This window comes from Staurois parvus, unplaced genomic scaffold (genome assembly GCF_062004578.1).
Source record: "Staurois parvus isolate SC_StPar_1 unplaced genomic scaffold, SC_StPar_1.0 ptg000470l, whole genome shotgun sequence".
Lineage (NCBI taxonomy): Eukaryota > Metazoa > Chordata > Amphibia > Anura > Ranidae > Staurois > Staurois parvus.
The window spans coordinates 3,951,015-3,969,470 of NW_028318266.1; the positions used below are offsets into that span (position 1 = coordinate 3,951,015).

Sequence of the window (18,456 nt, forward strand, 5' to 3'; positions counted from 1 at the left end):
TTCCTTCAGCTGATGGATCAGAGAAATGTGACCAGAATTACCACAATCCACCTCGTAGGACTTCAGATTCCTCAAAATATTACATTTTTGGTGTTTTTTCTTTTCCTTATACTTTATTGTGTGACAATATGTGGAAACCTCCTGATCATCACATTGGTGTCCTACAGCAATTTCCTCCATTCCCCCATGTACTTCTTCCTCTCCCAGCTTTCTGCATTGGATGTCATGTTGTCAACTGATATTCTTCCTAACATGATCAGCACTGTTTTGGCAAACAAGACAACAATGTCATTTTCTGGTTGTCTAGCTCAGTTTTCTTTCTTTGCTATCCCAGGATGTTCAGAGTCTCTTCTTCTGACAGTGATGAGTTGGGACAGATATTTGGCCATCTGTAGACCATTGCATTATACCTTGAAAATGAACTACCAGGTTTGCTGGATGCTGGTTGTCCTATGCTGGATTTTAGGGATTTTTGTAGTGTTGATTAATAATTTATTCATATCAAATTTAGAATTTTGTGGTCCCAATGTCATTGATCACTTTTTCTGTGACATTGATCCAATTATGAAACTCTCCTGCTCTGACACCACCATTGCTCATTTAGAAATTACAATTTTGGGTGTTATTATTCTCATTTTCCCCTTTTTCACAATCTTTGCGTCCTATTCTTATATTATAGTCACCATTTTGAAAATCCCGTCTATTACTGATAGACAGAAAGCTTTCTCAACATGCAGCTCCCACCTGACTGTTGTGTCCATGTTTTATGGTACCCTAGTTTGTGTTTACTTGACACCTAGGAGAGGACAGACTCAAACCCTAAATAAGCTCTTATCATTACTGTACACTGTTATCACCCCAATGATGAATCCAATTATATACAGCCTGAGGAACAAAGATCTGAAAAAAGCTGCTAGAAGATTAATCAACCACCTTTCCAGGATTTGTTTTAGTAAAGATTAATATGTGTATAAATTTAATTTTACACACATTTTTTATAAGAGTTTGAGGAATTATTTATCAGTGCCAGACAATTCTATAAATTAATGACATTTCTTCTGTATGAGGGATCTGAGGAGAGAAGCAGAAAGCGCCTCTAAAGCTGACAATGAAATTCCATCTGGTTAAATAGGGACCAGCCAAATTTCAATCCATGTATGGGAAGCCTAGTTTTACAGAAGTCGATCTACCCATTGACTTCTTTTCAAGCAGCCTGTCAGGTCTATCCTAATGAATCAGTGCCAGCAGCTTTATCAGGAAGCACTGACCAGTGTACTCTGATAGCAGGAAAGATTCCCTGTTGTCAGAATGTCAGTGGGAGTGATTTCCCCATCCACATCTAATGTGCCCATATGGAAGAAAAATATTTATAAATTTTAAAAATATTCTTCCCAAATATATTTACATACATTTGAAATACTATATATATATATATATATATATATATATATACACAGGTGAAACTCGAAAAATTAGAATATCGTGTGAAAGTTCATTTATTTCAGTAATGCAACTTAAAAGGTGAAACTAATATATGAGATAGACTCATTACATGCAAAGCAAGATAGTTCAAGCCGTGATTTGTCATCATTGTGATGATTATGGCTTACAGCTCATGAAAACCCCAAATCCACAATCTCAGAAAATGAGAATATTCCATGCAATCAATAAAACAAGGATTGTACATAGAACAATATCGGACCTCTGAAAAGTAGAAGCATGCATATGTACTCAGTACTTGGTTTGGGCCCCTTTTGCAGCAATTACTGCCTCAATGCGGCGTGGCATGGAAGCTATCAGCCTGTGGCACTGCTGAGGTGTTATGGAAGACCAGGATGCTTCAATAGCGGCCTTCAGCTCTTCTGCATTGTTTGGTCTCATGTCTCTTATCTTTCTCTTGGCAATGCCCCATAGATTCTCTATGGGGTTCAGGTCAGGCGAGTTTGCTGGCCAATCAAGCACAGTAATCCCACGGTCATTGAACTAGGTTTTGGTGCATTTGGCAGTGTGGGCAGGTGCCAAGTCCTGCTGGAAAATTAAGTCAGCATCCCCATTAAGCTAATCTGGGGAAGGAAGCATTTCATGTGCTCCAAAATCTCCTGGTAGACGGCTGCGTTGACCCTGGACTTAATGAAGCACAGTGGACCAACACCAGCAGATGACATGGCTCCCCAAATCAACACAGACTGTGGAAACTTCACACTGGACTTCAAGCATCTTGCAGTCTGTGCCTCTCCATTCTTCCTCCATACTCCGGGTCCTTGGGCCTCTCCATTCTTCCTCCATACTCGGGTTCTTGGTTTCCAAATGAGATGCAAAAGTTGCTCTCATCAGAAAAGAGGACTTTGGACCACTGAGCAACAGACCAGGTCTGTTTTTCTTTAGCCCAGGTAAGACACTTCTGATGTTGTTTGTTGTTCAGGAGAGGCTTGACAAGAGGAGTACGACATTTGAAGCCCATGTCCAGGATCCGTCTGTGTGTGGTGGCTTTTGATGCACTGACTCCAGCCTCAGTCCACTCCTTGTGAAAGTCTCCAACACTTTTGAATGACCTTTTCCTGACAATCCTCTCCAGGCTGCGGTCATCCCTGCTGCTTGTGCACCTTTTTCTTCCACACTTTTCCCTTCCACATAACTTTCTATTAATGTGCTTTCATACAGCACTTTGGGAACATCCACCTTCTTTTGCAATTACCTTCTGAGGCTTTCCCTCCTTATGGAGGGTGTCAGTGATGGTGTCAGGTCAGCAGTCTTTCCCATGATTGTGATTCCTACTGAACCAGACTGAGAGACCATTTAAAGGCTCAGGAACCCTTTGCAGGTGTTATGGCTTAATTAGCTGATTAGAGTGGGACACTTTGAGCCGAGAATATTCCACCTTTTCACAATATTCTCATTTTCTGAGATTGTGGATTTGGGGTTTTCATGAGCTGTAAGCCATAATCATCACAATGATGACAAATCACGGCTTGTGCTATCTTGCTTTGCATGTAATGAGTCTATCTCATATATTAGTTTCACCTTTTAAGTTGCTGCACTGAAATAAATTAACTTTTATAAATAAATTAACTTTTGCACGATATTCTAATTTTTCGAGTTTCACCTGTGTGTGTATATATATATATATATATATATATATATATATATATATATATATATATATATATACTGTGTGTTGAAATGTATTTTTATTACAACATATATGAAAAATATTTTTAAAAGTACATTTCAAATATACAATATGTCTTTAAAAATACATATCTACATTTTTAATGCATTTACAAATATATGAAAAAATATTTTAAAATTACGTTTTTAAATGTTAAAACAATCTGAATATATATTTTTAAAAATAATTTTCATATTTTTTTAATATATAAAAAACACATTTCAACATGCAGTATATAGATCTTTAGAACTCTTTTTAAAGTTGCATTTTCTGAAGACACAGGTACATTGGCAGGTAAAACAGGTCAAGCCATGCCAAAGCGAGGGGCTTCTCTGTAAGTGCCACTTTCATTTGAAAAGACACCACATGTGACAATGAAGTGCATTGTGGCAATAGTGGGGTTCCTGTGGCAGCATTCACCTTTTCCATTTGCTTGTAGCTCTTTCTTGATCCTTTAACTTCTACAACTCAGAAGGCAATCTGCCAACAGACTGGATATGGAGTCTTTCTTCTATTTTTCTCTCAGTGTACAACCTTTATGCAACTTATTGTATATAAGCGATCAGCCATTGAACTTTTTAATAGTGAAAATATACAGTCACATGTAGTTTACGTGTTTAAGGTGGTAACATATCTATAGGCATTCATTTTTCTAGAATTAATGGCTAACAGCTGGTTACTATAGAACTGGCTGTGGTACCTGTAGAACATATCATTGTGATGTATACATGGCTTTATAGGACCAATACCACTTTAATGATTGGTATACTTTGTTGTTATTATTATTATTATTATTATTATTATTATACAGGATTTATATAGCATCAAAAGTTTGTACAGTGCTTTACAACATGAGGGCAAACAGTACAGTTACAATACAATTCAATACAGCAGGAATCAGAGGGCCCTGCTTATTACAGCTTACAATCTAAAAGGGAAGGGTCAAGTGATACAAATGGTAATAACTGCGGGGGTTGAGCTGATGGAAAAATATAAATACAGTTGTTAGTTGGAGGCAGGATAGACTTCTCTGAAGAGAAAAGTATTCATGGATCACCTAAAAGTGGACAGAGTAGGAGGTTGGGGTAGGGAACTCCATTGGATGGGAGAGGCTCGGGAGAAGTCCGGGAGTGAGGCATGGGAAGAGATGACAAGGGAACTAGAAGGCACCATATCGTGAGAGGAATATATAGAGTGATTTGGATTTGAGTTGGGGATGGCTTTCTAAGCTGTTGTTAGTATTTTGAATTTAATTTGTTGGGTAAGTGTCAGCCAATGCAGGGACTGGCACACAGGGTTGGCAGACACTGAATAGTTGGCACGGTGGATGAGCCTAGCAGCAGCAGCATTCATGATGGACTGGAGGTGGGATAGCCTATGTAAAGGTAAGCCAATGAGAAGAGAATTGCAGTAGTCGAGGCAAGAGATAACTAGGAGTGAATTAGTAGCTTTGTGGTATCTTTGCCAAGGATAGTTCAGAGTCCAGGATTATACCTAGTACCTTGAATTGTGGGATGGGTTGATGGTTGAGCCTTTGATTTTGTCAGGGGAAGGGGCAGTTAGGGGAGGATATATTATGAGCTTGGGTTGGATAGATTGATTTTCAAGAAGTGGTGTGACATCAAAGCTGATTTATCTTTTAGTAGATTAGTGATGTGTGAGGCAGGGGCGGACTGACAACTTATGGGGCCCCCGGGCAATAGGGGATCATGGGGCCCCTGTGTCCTTGCCCAAACTCAAAAAAGCCTATGAAAAAGGTACCAGGGGCATCTCATAGGGCCCCCTACTGACCCCGGGCCCTTGGGCAGTGCCCGAGTTTCCAGATGATCAGTCGCCCCTGGTGTGAGGAGACTGATGTTGTGAGCTGTAGAGAGATAAATTTGGGTTTTGTCAGTGTAGAAGTGATACTGAAAGTCATAGGAGGCTATCAGCTGACCCAGGGAGGTTATGTAGATGGAGAATAGGAGAGTTCCAAGAACAGAAGCTTGGGGGACCCCAAAGGAGAAAGGAGGAGGAGAGGAAGAAGTAGAATTGCAAGTGACACTGAAGGTGCTGTGGGATAGGTAGGATGAGAATCAGTGAAGAGCACAGTTACAGAGATCAGGGTATTAAAGCAGGAGGGGTGGTCAACTGGATCAAAGGCAGCCAAAAGGTCCAGAAGTAGGAGTACAGAATAGTGTCCATTGGTTTTAGCTGTTAGTAAATCTTTTGTGAGCCTCAGGAGAGCAGTTTCCGTGGAGTGTTGAGGGTGAAATTCAGACTGAAGGGGACCAAGACAGTTATTCTCAATGAGGAGGTTGTAGACCAGGTGTTCAGTTTGGGGAAAATAAGGAGAAAGGGTGTAAGTTGTTAAGCTCAGTGGGGTCCAAGGAAGGCTTTTTAAGTATGGGGGTGACTAGTGCATGTTTAGAGTGTTGGGGAAGGTACCAGAAGAGAGGGAGAGATTGAAGATGTGAGTTAGAGAGTGTTGGATAGAGTCAGAAGGTGACCACAGTATTTGGGAGGGAAAAGGGTCCAGGGGCAAGGTGGTTAGGTTGGCGCTAGAAAAAAGTTTAGCAACCTTGTCTATAGTATCAGGGTTGCAGTTAAGGGAAGTGCTGAGTGTACCTATGGACACTGGGTGTTACGTGGGGGAGTTATCTGTAGAATGGATATTTCATCACAAATTGTATGTCTTATTTTTGAAGTGATTGGTGATCTTTTGGCAGTGAGTGAGTTAGTGGGTGGAGGCAGTAGAGGATGAAGTAGAGAGTTAAAGGTAGAGAAGAGTTGACAGGGACTGGATGAGAAGGTGTTAATGAGAGCGATAAAAAAGTTCTGCTTGGCAGTGTGGAGGAAAGAAATGTATTTTTGGAGAGCAATTTTATAATGTTTGAATCTTTCTGAGGCTTAGTCTTACTCCAAAGGTGCTCAGTAGCGTAGCTGGGTTTTTTGAGACTTTTGGTGTCGTATGTTTGCCAGGATTGTGGGGGTCAGGGCCTGATTCTGCATGTAGTGAGAGGGGTGAGCGCATCCAGGGCAGAGGACAGGGATCTATTGTAGACAGAAGTGGCTAGATTGGGGCAGAACAGGTGTGAGATTTACTGTCATAAAAGTGGTCAGTAGCTGAGTGAAGAAGAGAAGGGCTAAAGTGGTGAAAGTCTCTACGGGTAATTGTCAGGTGGTTGGAGAGAGAAGTGGTGTCAGAACTTTAACTTTGACAAAATAATCAGTATATAATTTATGAAAACAGGCGGGGAACTGGAATTAGGGAGATTCCCTACTAATTTTCATAAATGATAAACTGAGTTCTTTATTTGTGCTAATTTAAAGATGAAATAAAAAGCAATAATGTACAAAGATATATATTTATTAATAATAGAAATCAGTGCAAAATGGTAATGAAATCTAATAGGTGATGAGAAATAATAAACTAATCAAAATAGCAGTACAATGATCTAATCCAAAATAATTTTTAAAAATTCAAACCAGCAACTATTCTAAAATTTTAATGAATTGGAATCAGCTGTCTAGAAATGCAGTGTAGGAAACTATCAGTAACTCAGCAACATGTGACAACAGCTATGCAAATTGACCACATGATCTCTCTACAAGCAGATATTCAAAGCTCAATGTATACCTGGGTATGAATTGATGTAAAATACCATACACAGGCCAATCCAATAAGCTTAAAATCTATCTGAGGTCAAGATCAACTGTTCCACTAAATTGTCTACTTTGTCACATATATACCCAGCTAAACCATTGACTAGAAGCTAAAATTAGCTTTGGGGATATTTCAAATAAAATCTTTCCCACAGAGAATTGAATTGAAATTAATTTATACTGCAGTTAAAATGACTTCACATCAACTCATGTGCTAACCATAACCGGTATCAGACTAAACAGTTTAGCAGGAGATATAAGCAAATACCAGATAAAGAATAAACAGGTGGCGCACACACCTAGTGCATTATCCAAGGTTTATTCAGAGATATAAAAGACAAAAACATACTCACAGAGGAAGCATGTATAAAAAAACTTTTGCATTAACCACTTCCTGTCCGGACACTTTTACCCCCTTCCTGTCAAGGGCAATTTTCAGCTTTCAGCGCTATCACACTTTGAATGACAATTGCGCGGTCATGCAACACTGTACCCATATGAATTTTTTACCATTTTTTTGAGACAGATAAAGCTTTATTTTGGTGGTATTTATTCACCGCTGGGATTTTTATTTTTTTTACTATGTAAATGAAAAAGTCCAAAAATTTTGAAAAAAAGTGTTTTTTTTAATAAAATTTTGCAAATAAATAATATTTCATCATAAATCTTGGCCAAAATGTATTCCGTTATTTTTTTAGTAAAAAAAAAAAATCCAAATTAGTTTATAACCAAAAAATATAATTTTTAAACATTTTTTTTTACATTTTTATTTTATTATTTTTATATTATTATTTTCTATTTTTTATTTTTTTTTTACATAATGTCACCCTAGCAGTACAGTGTCACCATGGTGACACTGTACTACTTTTGGGGGGTAATGAAGATTTTTTTTTTTTTTTTTACACTAATTGCTTTTACACCCATATAGGATGTAAAAGCAATCATTTCTCTTTCTCTCTGTCTGCATTCTTGCAGTCATTGAGAAATACTGAGTGAGCTGTGATTGGTCACAGCTTGTCACATGGTACAAGGCTGTTGTGAATAGCCTTGTACCATGTGACCTCTGTGATCATTCACAGATTTCACACGTAGTAAACAATGATGTCACAAATGACATCTTGCTTACTACTTTGCATGTGATCACTGATTCGCCAATTAGTGATCACATGATCGGGACCTCGTACAGAGGTCCCGTCCGACGATCGGTGTTTCACTGTGTCCGGAGGACACAGCGGGCACCGGATCGCGGTGGTGCGCGCTCCCAGGGAGCGCGCACAGCTAGAAAAGGCGGGTGCCGTTTAGGAACGACAACCCGCCCCTGGACTGCCACCGCCCTGCCGTTTCTAAACAGCAGGCGGACGGCAAGAGGTTAAGAAGATGGCCACAACGGCAAGCAAGGTGTTCCAACTGTCAGTGCGGTCAAATGGCTGACGAGTTTCGGGGACGAATCCCTTTCCTCAGAGCAGCTGACCAGCCTCCTCCGTCACCAGATCCCACAACGTCTCCTCTCTACTAGCAGGAGTGTCTGGACAGGAAGTGATGTCAGGTTCAGACAGGAAGTGATGTCAGGTATAGACAGGACATTCCATGAATTAGGAAGTAGAGAGGAGACGTTGTTGGATCTGATGACGGAGGAGGTGTGTGCACCACCTGTTTATTCTTTATCTAGTGGCTGATCTCCCCGTCTGAGGAGGGCTGCACCCCTGAAGCATCTTCTTTTGGTTATCTCTGTTCTGGTCCCCTTGGCTTCCCTCTGGTTGTCCATTTCCTGAAGCGCTGGAGAGTACATACGATAAGCAAATACCAATTTAGCTGAAGAAAAATAAAAGTTATAGTTACCAATATGGACTCTATGGTGTCAGTGTCATGTGTCTGTGTCCTTCTGTTGTCCCTTGTCTCCTGTCTTGTCTCGTGATGTGATATTCTCCTGCCTCTATCTATCTCCTAATTTTATCCTCCCCAAAAATCCAAAGCTTATGTCCCCTAATTATGATGTCACATTAGGTGTAATTTTATTTACTACATTATTTCAATTACTTCAGATAAGAGTTCTTTTGACAGAATTGGTTACATACAGACTGGTACCCTTGTCTCTGAAAATAATGTATTACCTAAGTGATTCTAGAGAAAGAGAACAAAATCTACCTATACATCTTAGAGACAGTTGTTGAGGTAATTTTTTACTGAGAATTCTGAGTTATCTCAGCAATGCCTCCATACAGATGTTATAATATACTCAAACTAATTCTTTAACATGTTGAAAACATAACATCCTCTGTATATACCAATATGTATTCATTGTTAAACCCAATTAATATAGATAATATTTATATGTATATGGAAATTGAATATAGTAATATAAAACCCAAATTATTTAAGTAAGGGGCATGTAGCTGCTTTGTTGATCTTAGTTTTGCTACCCAGCATCAGATACCGTTACTTACCAAAGAACATGGGTTGAATATTTTCTTGGCAGATGGGTCTCAAATAAAATCGGGGACGGTAGATCGGGAGACCCCTCCCATACACACCACAGTGGCGGGACATCACCAGGAGTTCCTCCGTTTGGACGCCATCGCGTCCCCCCTATTTCCAGTTATTCTGGGGCTCCCCTGGCTACGAGCTCACGACCCCCAGATTGACTGGAAGACCGGGTCAGTCCAGTTCCCCTCACAATACTGTCAGGAACATTGTTTATCTAAGTTATCATTAAATACACCGGCCCTACTGGCTGTAAGCCCTGATGCCAAGTTAGCCCAAATTGTGCCTGCGACCTACCACCAATTCTTGGATGTGTTTAGTCCACGGGGGGCAGAAGTTCTTCCCCCACATCGAGCATATGATTGCCCCATTGATCTGCTCCCAGGTTCAGAAATCCCTTTTGGCCGCATTTTTCCACTATCTGAACGAGAACTCGGGGCACTAAAAGAATACATTGATGAGAGCCTCCGTAAGGGATTTATCCGCCCTTCCACATCACCGGCCGGGGCAGGGATTTTCTTTGTCGAGAAAAAGGACGGTTCCCTGAGACCTTGTGTTGACTACAGGGACCTCAACAAGATTACGGTCAAAAACCGCTACCCCCTTCCTTTGGTTCCAGAGTTGTTTCAGAGGTTAAAATCAGCATCCATTTTTTCTAAACTGGATCTCAGGGGTGCCTATAACTTGGTAAGGATACATGAGGGGGATGAGTGGAAGACGGCGTTTCGCACTCGGTTCGGGCATTTTGAGTGTCTAGTCATGCCTTTCGGGTTATGTAATGCACCAGCCACCTTCCAGCACTTGGTCAATGACATTTTCAGGGACTTCCTTGACATTTTTGTAATCGTCTACTTGGACGATATCTTGATATTCTCCTCGTCTTTGGAAGCACATCGGGGACATGTTAGGAGTGTGCTAGAACGTCTCCGTCAGCATGGACTCTACGCTAAAGCTGAGAAATGCTGTTTTGAGCAGAAAAGCATCTCATTTCTTGGTCTAATTATCTCAACCACGGGGATCGCTATGAACCCTCAAAAGATCTCGGCCATCCTGGAATGGCCTGCCCCCACAGATAAGAAGAGCGTCCAGAGGTTTATTGGGTTTGCCAATTTTTATAGAAAATTTATAAAGAACTTTTCAGGCCTGGTAGCACCCATTACTCAGCTCACCAAAGTGGGAGTACGTTTCCAATGGACCCCAGCAGCACAGGCAGCTTTTGAGGCATTGAAAAAGCTATTTACAACGGCTCCCATTCTGAACCATCCTGATGCATCATTGCCCTACATACTAGAGGTAGATGCATCGGAAGTGGCTGTAGGAGCAGTGTTATCACAGAGGGTAGGGGCCAAGGAGCTGATGCACCCAGTGGCTTTCTTTTCTAGGAAGCTCTCCCCTTCGGAAAGGAATTACGATATTGGGGATCGGGAATTACTGGCCATTAAGACAGCTCTGGAGGAATGGCGATATCTGCTAGAGGGGGCCCCACATCCCATTCTGGTCTATACCGACCACAAAAACCTTGAGTACCTGAAAACCGCTAAACGCCTCCGTCCACGCCAGGCCAGATGGGCATTGTTTTTTGCAAGGTTTAATCTCCACATAACTTATCGTCCTGGGTCAAAAAACACTAAGCCAGATGCTCTTTCCCGGATGTTTGAGGACCCTGGAGAGACCCCCCAGCCAGACACCATCCTGCCAGCAGGTAGCTTCCTACTGCTTCAATCTGAGCTGTTGTCTAAATTGCAGGCTGCTTCCACCCGGGTCTCTGACCCGCCTGGAGTCTCCCTACTGAATAAGGAGGGGCTCTTTTGGAAGGGGGAACAGATCATGGTACCCAAGGAGGTCCAGTCCCTGGTGTTAGGTTACTGTCATGACCATCCCCTAGCGGGGCACTTTGGGATACATAAGACTATAGATCTGGCACGACGCACATTTTGGTGGCCAAACATGGCCAAGGATTGTGACGCGTACGTGAGATCTTGCCCCATTTGCAACCGGAATAAACCTACCAGAGACAAGGCCTGGGGCCTATTGAGACCTTTACCAATACCTGACCATCCCTGGAGTATGATCTCCTTAGATTTTATTGTAGAATTGCCACCCTCGCAAGATCACACCATGATCTTTGTGGTAGTGGATCGCCTTTCTAAAATGGCCCATTTCCTTCCACTAGCCAAGACACCATCTGCCTCCGAAACAGCCCAAGTGTTCATTAGAGAGATTGTGAGGCTTCACGGAGTGCCAAGAGAGATTGTCTCAGACCGGGGAGTGCAATTTACATCTAAATTCTGGAAAGCGCTATGTGAGGGGCTGGAGATTAAGTTATCTTTCTCGTCAGCATATCACCCCCAGACAAACGGGCAGACAGAACGAACCAATGAGACGCTCGAGCAATATCTGAGATGCTACACATCATTCCTGCAGGATGACTGGCTGACACTTCTACCAATGGCAGAATTCGCATATAATAATGCGAATCATTCTGCCACCAACCAATCCCCATTCTTTGCTAATTACGGGTTCCATCCTACCTTCCTGCCAGACCTGGTTCCTGAGAACTCAGTCCCGGCAGCCCAGGACACCTTAGAATTCTTTACTACCAATAACAAGGTATTACAGGAAACCATGGCTAAGGCCCAAGAAGACAGTAAGAGGTTCTGTGACAGGAGGAGGAAGGGAGAATTGGTCATACACCCTGGGGATCGGGTTTGTCAACAGCCAACCTAAAACTGACATGCCCATCCAGAAAATTGGCACCCAAATTTGTGGGACCCTTCCCAGTAGAACGCAAGGTTAATGAAGTGGCATTTAAACTGACTCTCCCCGAGTCCCTCAAAATACATCCAGTCTTCCACGTATCATTATTAAAACCTGCAGTTCCAGACCCCTTTTTAGACCGCAGGTCTAGACCTCCAGAAGCCATAGATATCAACGGGGAGGAGGAATTTGAGGTGGAGGCAATCTTGGATTGTAGGAAGAGGGGTGGTCAGGTACAATACCTGATCAAGTGGAAAGGCTTTGGGCCAGAGGAGAATTCGTGGGAACCAGCCCAGAATGTCCATGCCCCCAGATTAATACGGGAATTCCATCGTAGCCAGCCGCAAAGGAGGAATCGGGTGGGCATCCGGAGGCTGCCCGTAAGGGGGGGCAATGTCAGGGAATGGGAAGATCGCCTCGGCGATCGAATCTGCACATGCGTAGAATCCTGACAAGATATACAGGCAGGCAGGCACTAGGACCCAGGCGCGCCTGTCACCAATGACGGCGCCGGGCAGGCACTAGGACCCAGGAGCGCCTGTCAGGAGTTGGGCGGCCTATTTAAACCCAGCTCTTGCAATGCTCAAGTGCCGTATGGTCTTACCTATTACCTGTGTTCCTGTTTGATCCAGTGTTCCTGAATACCTTGTTGCCGACCCAGCCTGTTCCTGATACTGCTGTCTTCTCCTGCTCTGATCCCTGGCTTGTCTGACCATTCTCCTGCTTAACCCTGCACGTTCTGATCTCCTGTTAACGAACCCGGCTTGTGACCTGTTTATTCCTCTGCCTGCTGATTTTGTACCACGCTGCCACCACTGTTACCGACCCAGCCTGCCTGACGCTGCTCTTGTGACCTCCTCACATCAGACTCTCACCTGCTATACACCTCCAACGGTGCTTCTACCACAGCTGGGTGAACTCAAGGGCCGCGACCTGGTCTCGGCCTGCTCCAAGTCCATCCCCACCATCAGGGGCCCTGGTGAACAAGCAGGTAGGGACTTAGATTCCGCGCCTTGGGGGAATCCGGTCTGTGGAGTGCTAGAGGCTACCACTGTAGGATCCCTGACAGAACCTTTGTTCAGAAACAATGAATATAGAATATAAAGGACAAAATGGCCTCCAGCATGCCCATATAAAGCTGATAAGTTCAGGCCCTATGGCTTAAATATGTGAGCCCAGAACAGTTCCAACAGTGGTGGGAGAAAGGGAGAGAGCGAAACTAATAAGGTGGTGAGCAGAGAGAGGAAAAGGATTGTTGGAGAGGTGGGATGGAGTGCATAGGTAGGAGAGTAGAAGATCAAAGGTGTTGCCATCAGAGTAGAAGCATGTACCCATTGCTTCAGGTCAATTGAGGAGGTTAGTTTAAAAGTAGCAGGAGTGTTAGTATTAACAGGAATGTTGAAGTCATCGAGAATGAGTGTGGGAATTTCAGAAGACTGAAAATAGGGTAGCCAGGCAGAGAAGTCATCAAGGCATTTTGATACCGGTCCTGGGGTCTGGTAGATCCCAGCAACTCTTAAAGAAGTTGGAGAAAAAAGGCATACAGTGAGCTTCAAATGATGAGAGGGACAGAGAGGGAGGAGAGTGAAGAACCTGAAAGGTGCTCTGTGGGGATAGAAGGATTTCCACTCCACCTCTCTTGTATCCAAAGGGCTTGAGGGAGTGAGTCCAGAGAAGAGGGAAGCATGAGAAGCAGTGTGGGATTCATTAAGCCAGGTTTCATTGACAGCAAGATGTAATGAACAGAGATGACTCTTTATGCAGACAGAGCAAGCATTCCAGAAGCCACAAGAGAGGAATAGGCTGGTTTTAGGAATTGGATGAATGGAAACTATATTGTGTGTATTGTGGCTACAAAGCTTTCCTTATCCACACAGATTTATACATAGATGATCCTACGGCTTTCTCATAGCCAAAGAGTGGTGCCACTTTCATTGATTTACTACAGAGTGGACTTATCATGTAATCGTTACAAGTATGCAGTTCACAGTATGGTAGGATCTAACTAACAAGACTCTTGACATTTACTTCATAGCTGAATTACAGTTATCCTATCTCCCCAATCTCTGCTATATTGATACAAGATTGGCTTGCATATTATGTGTACTTTGGGTTATTCTCTCATGACTGATGAACTATTATTATTATACAGGATTTACTGTATATAGCAACAACAGTTTAGACACTGGACTCAAATTTCCTTCTATTAATGTCAGAAAATATGTTTTCTCAACATGCAGTGCTCACCTGACTAAGGTCTCATTCTATTATGTCACCCCAGGTTACCTTTATGGTACCTAGCAGAGGGCCATCCTGGAACATTACTTAATTCCTATCTTTACCATACAATATACTTTAAGAAGCAGAGAGCCTAAACAATGATGTTAAAACTGTTTTTAATTAACTTTTGACTGTGAATGTTACTAGAAATAAAATATTACACTTAAATAAATCAGACATGCTTATTATAAATGAAATACAAAGTGAATACGTTAATCGCTACGCTCGCAGGGAAAGGAACCCGGAATATGGATGCCGGTATCGGTGGGAGAACACAGCCGGAGGACACAGCAGGGGGACATCGGGGAATCGCAGGACAAGGCTCGGGGTTACCGCTTTTGGTACTGAAAATTAACCCCAAGCCACTCTCAGGATTACCGCTTGGGAAGTTAAGTGACATGTTTGTTAAAAAAACAGCGTGGGGTCCCCCCCAATCTATACCAGATTTTTTTTTTATGTCTTTTTTGCTTATATTATTTTTTAAAATTATTATTCTTTATTCAATTGCTTTGCTTTTTCCGGGGAGAGTATTCCCCCCTCTATCTTACATAGTGAGGGGTGGATACTGTGCACTGTGAGAGTGCAGTGCATTGTGGAGTGTTTGGCAGGCAAACAGTTGGTGGTGCCTTCCCACTGTAACTCTTCAGAGTTATTCTTAACAAGTGCAGGATTGGACCCTGTTCTAAAAATTCTAATTATATGCACCTGTCATACAGGTGCAAAAAAATTTGGCCTTGGGTGTTGGTGGTGCCTGAACACTGTAACTCCTCACAGTTACTTTTGCTGGGTGCAGAAATGGGACCTGCAGTTACAAATTGTTAACCATTAGGGAAAAATTGTGAAAAATGTAAATTAGATGCACCTGTCAAACAGGTGCAAAAAAATTGGTTCTTGGGTGTTGATGGTGCCTGAACACTGTTATGCTTGCTGGGCACAGGCGTGGACCCTGCTGTTAAACATTGTTAACAATTACAGAAAAATAGTAAAAAAAAATTACATGCACCTGTGGAACAGGTGCCATAAAATTGGGCCTTGGGTGTTGGTGGTGCCCTAAACCAAGATAGTTGCTGTTGATCCATGACAGATTCATTTTGATAAATGTCAGCTGGTCAACGGAGTCTGTGGACAGACGCACTATTTTATCCATCACAAAATCTCCAGCAGCACTGAATGTCTGTTTGGAAAGCACACTGGATGGAGGACAGCCAAGAAGCTCGATTGCATATTGAGCAAGTTCTGGCCAGTGATCCATCCTCAAGACCCAGTAAACCAGTGGATGCTCAGTTGGAAAGGTCTCCAAGTCTACTTTTGCCCCTAAACAATCCTGCACCATATGATGCAGATGCTGCCGATGGGTACTTAAATCTAACAGCCCTGGGCGCTGAGGACTAAAGAATTGTTTAAAGGTATCAGTCAGCCGGCCGCCTTCTTGACCACTCTTCCTTTGACAGGACGAAGTCTCAGAAACACTTTGTACAGGAAATGGTAACCTCTCATTGTCTGGAAAGGTGTTATACAAATTTGTTTTCAAGGAGTCCTCATGATGTTTCATCCTCTGCATAGACTGGATGAGCTCTGCAACTTTAACCTTGTAATGTGAATAAAGAAGGATTGCCAAGCAGTATTGATCCCTCTCCTTGATAACATGAATCATTGGGTCCTTACACAGGCTTTGCAGAATCAGGGAGCCCATGCAGCGTAAGTTGGAGGAGGCAGGAGATTCTGAGTCCTCTGGGTCACTGAGTATGACATTGTCAGGAACTACTTCCTCCCAGCCATGTTCTACACCTGGCTGGGTTTCTGGGGACTGAAAACTGCCCCTTATAACTACTGTATGTGATCCTCTACTTCCATGCTGCTGCAATCCACCTCCTTCTCCTCCTCTTCCTCCTCATGCTGTGTGTTCTGTGGCCCTGCAGGGTATCTGCATAAAAGGGGTCTTGAGAGGACAGGAAATCCTCCTCTTCCTCCCGCTGTTCTGCCTCAGGTGCCCTTTCCATGATTCCACACAGTGTGTGCTCCAGGAGGAAGATTAGAGGGATAGTGTCACTGATGCATGCAGTGTCATGGCTCACCATCCTTGTGGCCTTCTCAAATGGTGACAGGACAGTGCACACATCCTTTATCAGCAGCCACTGGTGTGGCGAAAAGAAGCCAAGCTCTCCTGAACCTGTTCTTGTGCCATATTCACACAGGTACTGTCAGGGCTCCGGGTATGACCAGAGGTGTGTGGACTGACACAGGGAAATGCAGGCTTCGGATATAGTATAAACAATATAATTTATTTAAGACTAAACAATACATAAACGCAGTGCAAGACTAAACATAAACACAGTGCAAACAAACCAAACCAAAACCCCCAACAGATAACAAAAGAACAATACTAAGCGTAGTCGGGCAGGCTGGGTCAGTAGCAAACGGGCAGGCAAGGTACAAAGGAGCAGGCAGAGCGTAGTCAGACGGGCCGGGTCAGGAACAATCAGGCAGACAAGGCACAAAGGAGCAGACTAGAGAGTGGTCAGGAATAGCAGAGGTCAGGACAGGCGGAGTTCAATCAGAGTCAGGGAACAAGCAGGATCAGACAGGAAGCAGACAGGATGCAGGTACAAGGGCTCTTGGGAAACATACACCAAGGCCCTGATTGCAAGTCTGGCCATTCCTTATATGCACCTCCTGCAATCAGCTTTAGCTGTTTTGGCTGACTGCAGGAGTGAGCCTCTGGTTGCTGAGAGCACCCGCTGGCCAGTCCTGGTACTGCAACCCACAAGGCAGGTGAGTCCCACCACTATTGGCGAGTCCATTCCTGACAGGTACTCATTGATGGCCCTTTGCTGTGTGTGCAGCCGCTGCAGAATTTCCAAAGGTGGAGTTCCACTGAGTGGGCATGTCACAAATGCGTCAGTTGGTGGGCAGGTTGAATTCCCATTTAATTTCAGCCAGCCGAACATTGGCAGTGTATGACCTACTGAAATGGCCACAGACTTATCTGGCCTGCCTCAGAAGATCTTGAAAGCCTGGGTACCTGTTCAGGAAATGCTGCACCACCAAATTCAGAATGTGTGGCAAGCATGGAACATGTGTCAAGTGTCCCTTTCGGAGGGCAGAAAGAAGGTTGGTGCCATTTCCACATACAACCATTCCTGGATCAAGATGCTGTGGCGTCAACCAACTCTGAGCCTGCCCCTGCAGTGCTGACAGAATCTCTGGCCCGGTGTGCCTCCTGTTCCCTAGACAGACTAGCTGAAGTACTGGGTGGCATCTTTTAGCCTGATTGCTTGGAGAGAAAGAAAGAAAGAAAGAAAGAAAGAAAGGAAGAAAGGAAGGAAGGAAGGAAGGAAGGAAGGAAGGAAGAGAGAGAGAGAGAAAGAAAGAAAGAAAGAAAGAAAGAAAGAAAGAAAGAAAGAAAGAAAGAAAGAAAGAAAGAAAGAAAGAAAGAAAGAAAGAAAGAAAAAGACATTTCCTATGTAAATAAAATGAATGCCAAGAAAATAACTATAAGCACTACAGACTCCCAATGTTTCCATGCAATTAATTCTAGTTATTTTTAAATCATCAAGAGATAATTTCCCTATGTAGTAAATATAATGAATCCCAAGAAAATAATATTATGTACTTCATACTCCAGCTGTTTCCTTGTAATTAATTCTAGTTATTTATAAAAGCAGAAGTACTACTCACTGAAAAACAATTAACATTCACTAGACATCTTCGGAGGCATTGATTTTTTTCTTGATTATTGTATACTGTAAGTAAATCTGTACTTTTCCTTAATAGGCGTATTTTAAAATAATTCTTCAACAATTGTAAAAAATGAAATCATGAATGAAAAGAGCACATAGCTACCTTGAAATTAAAGCATTGGAAGCACTATTTTGCCTTTATCATTCACTTTCTCAGTAGTACACATATTTCTATAATATTTTGATTAATCACTAATAGCATTGGGAATTTTTTTGATTCTCTCTGAACTAACAGGATGGAATGTTATTTTTGCTTTTGTTTGAAGATGATCAGCATGTAGTAACTCATATAAAACATTTAAAATGCAATTAAAGCTGAACTCAAATCATTTACTGAAATAGACAAAGCTGATTTGTAAAATTGTAATCTTCTTCCTTCAGCTG

At 42.6% G+C, this 18,456-nt stretch overlaps 1 protein-coding gene across 1 annotated transcript; it reads left to right on the forward strand.

The window, feature by feature from the left end:
• LOC149452588 (olfactory receptor 1M1-like) lies at positions 1–963 on the forward strand. The gene has a single exon (XM_089689273.1). It carries the CDS (start codon positions 13–15, stop codon positions 961–963), a length of 951 nt encoding a protein of 316 aa, XP_089545399.1. The 5' UTR covers positions 1–12.
• The last annotated feature ends 17,493 nt before the right edge of the window (positions 964–18,456 follow it).

What these genes read in the sequence shown, in the direction of transcription:
- LOC149452588 (XM_089689273.1), top strand. Translation starts at nt 13, where the DNA reads ATGGATCAGAGAAATGTGACCAGAATTACCACAATCCACCTCGTAGGA.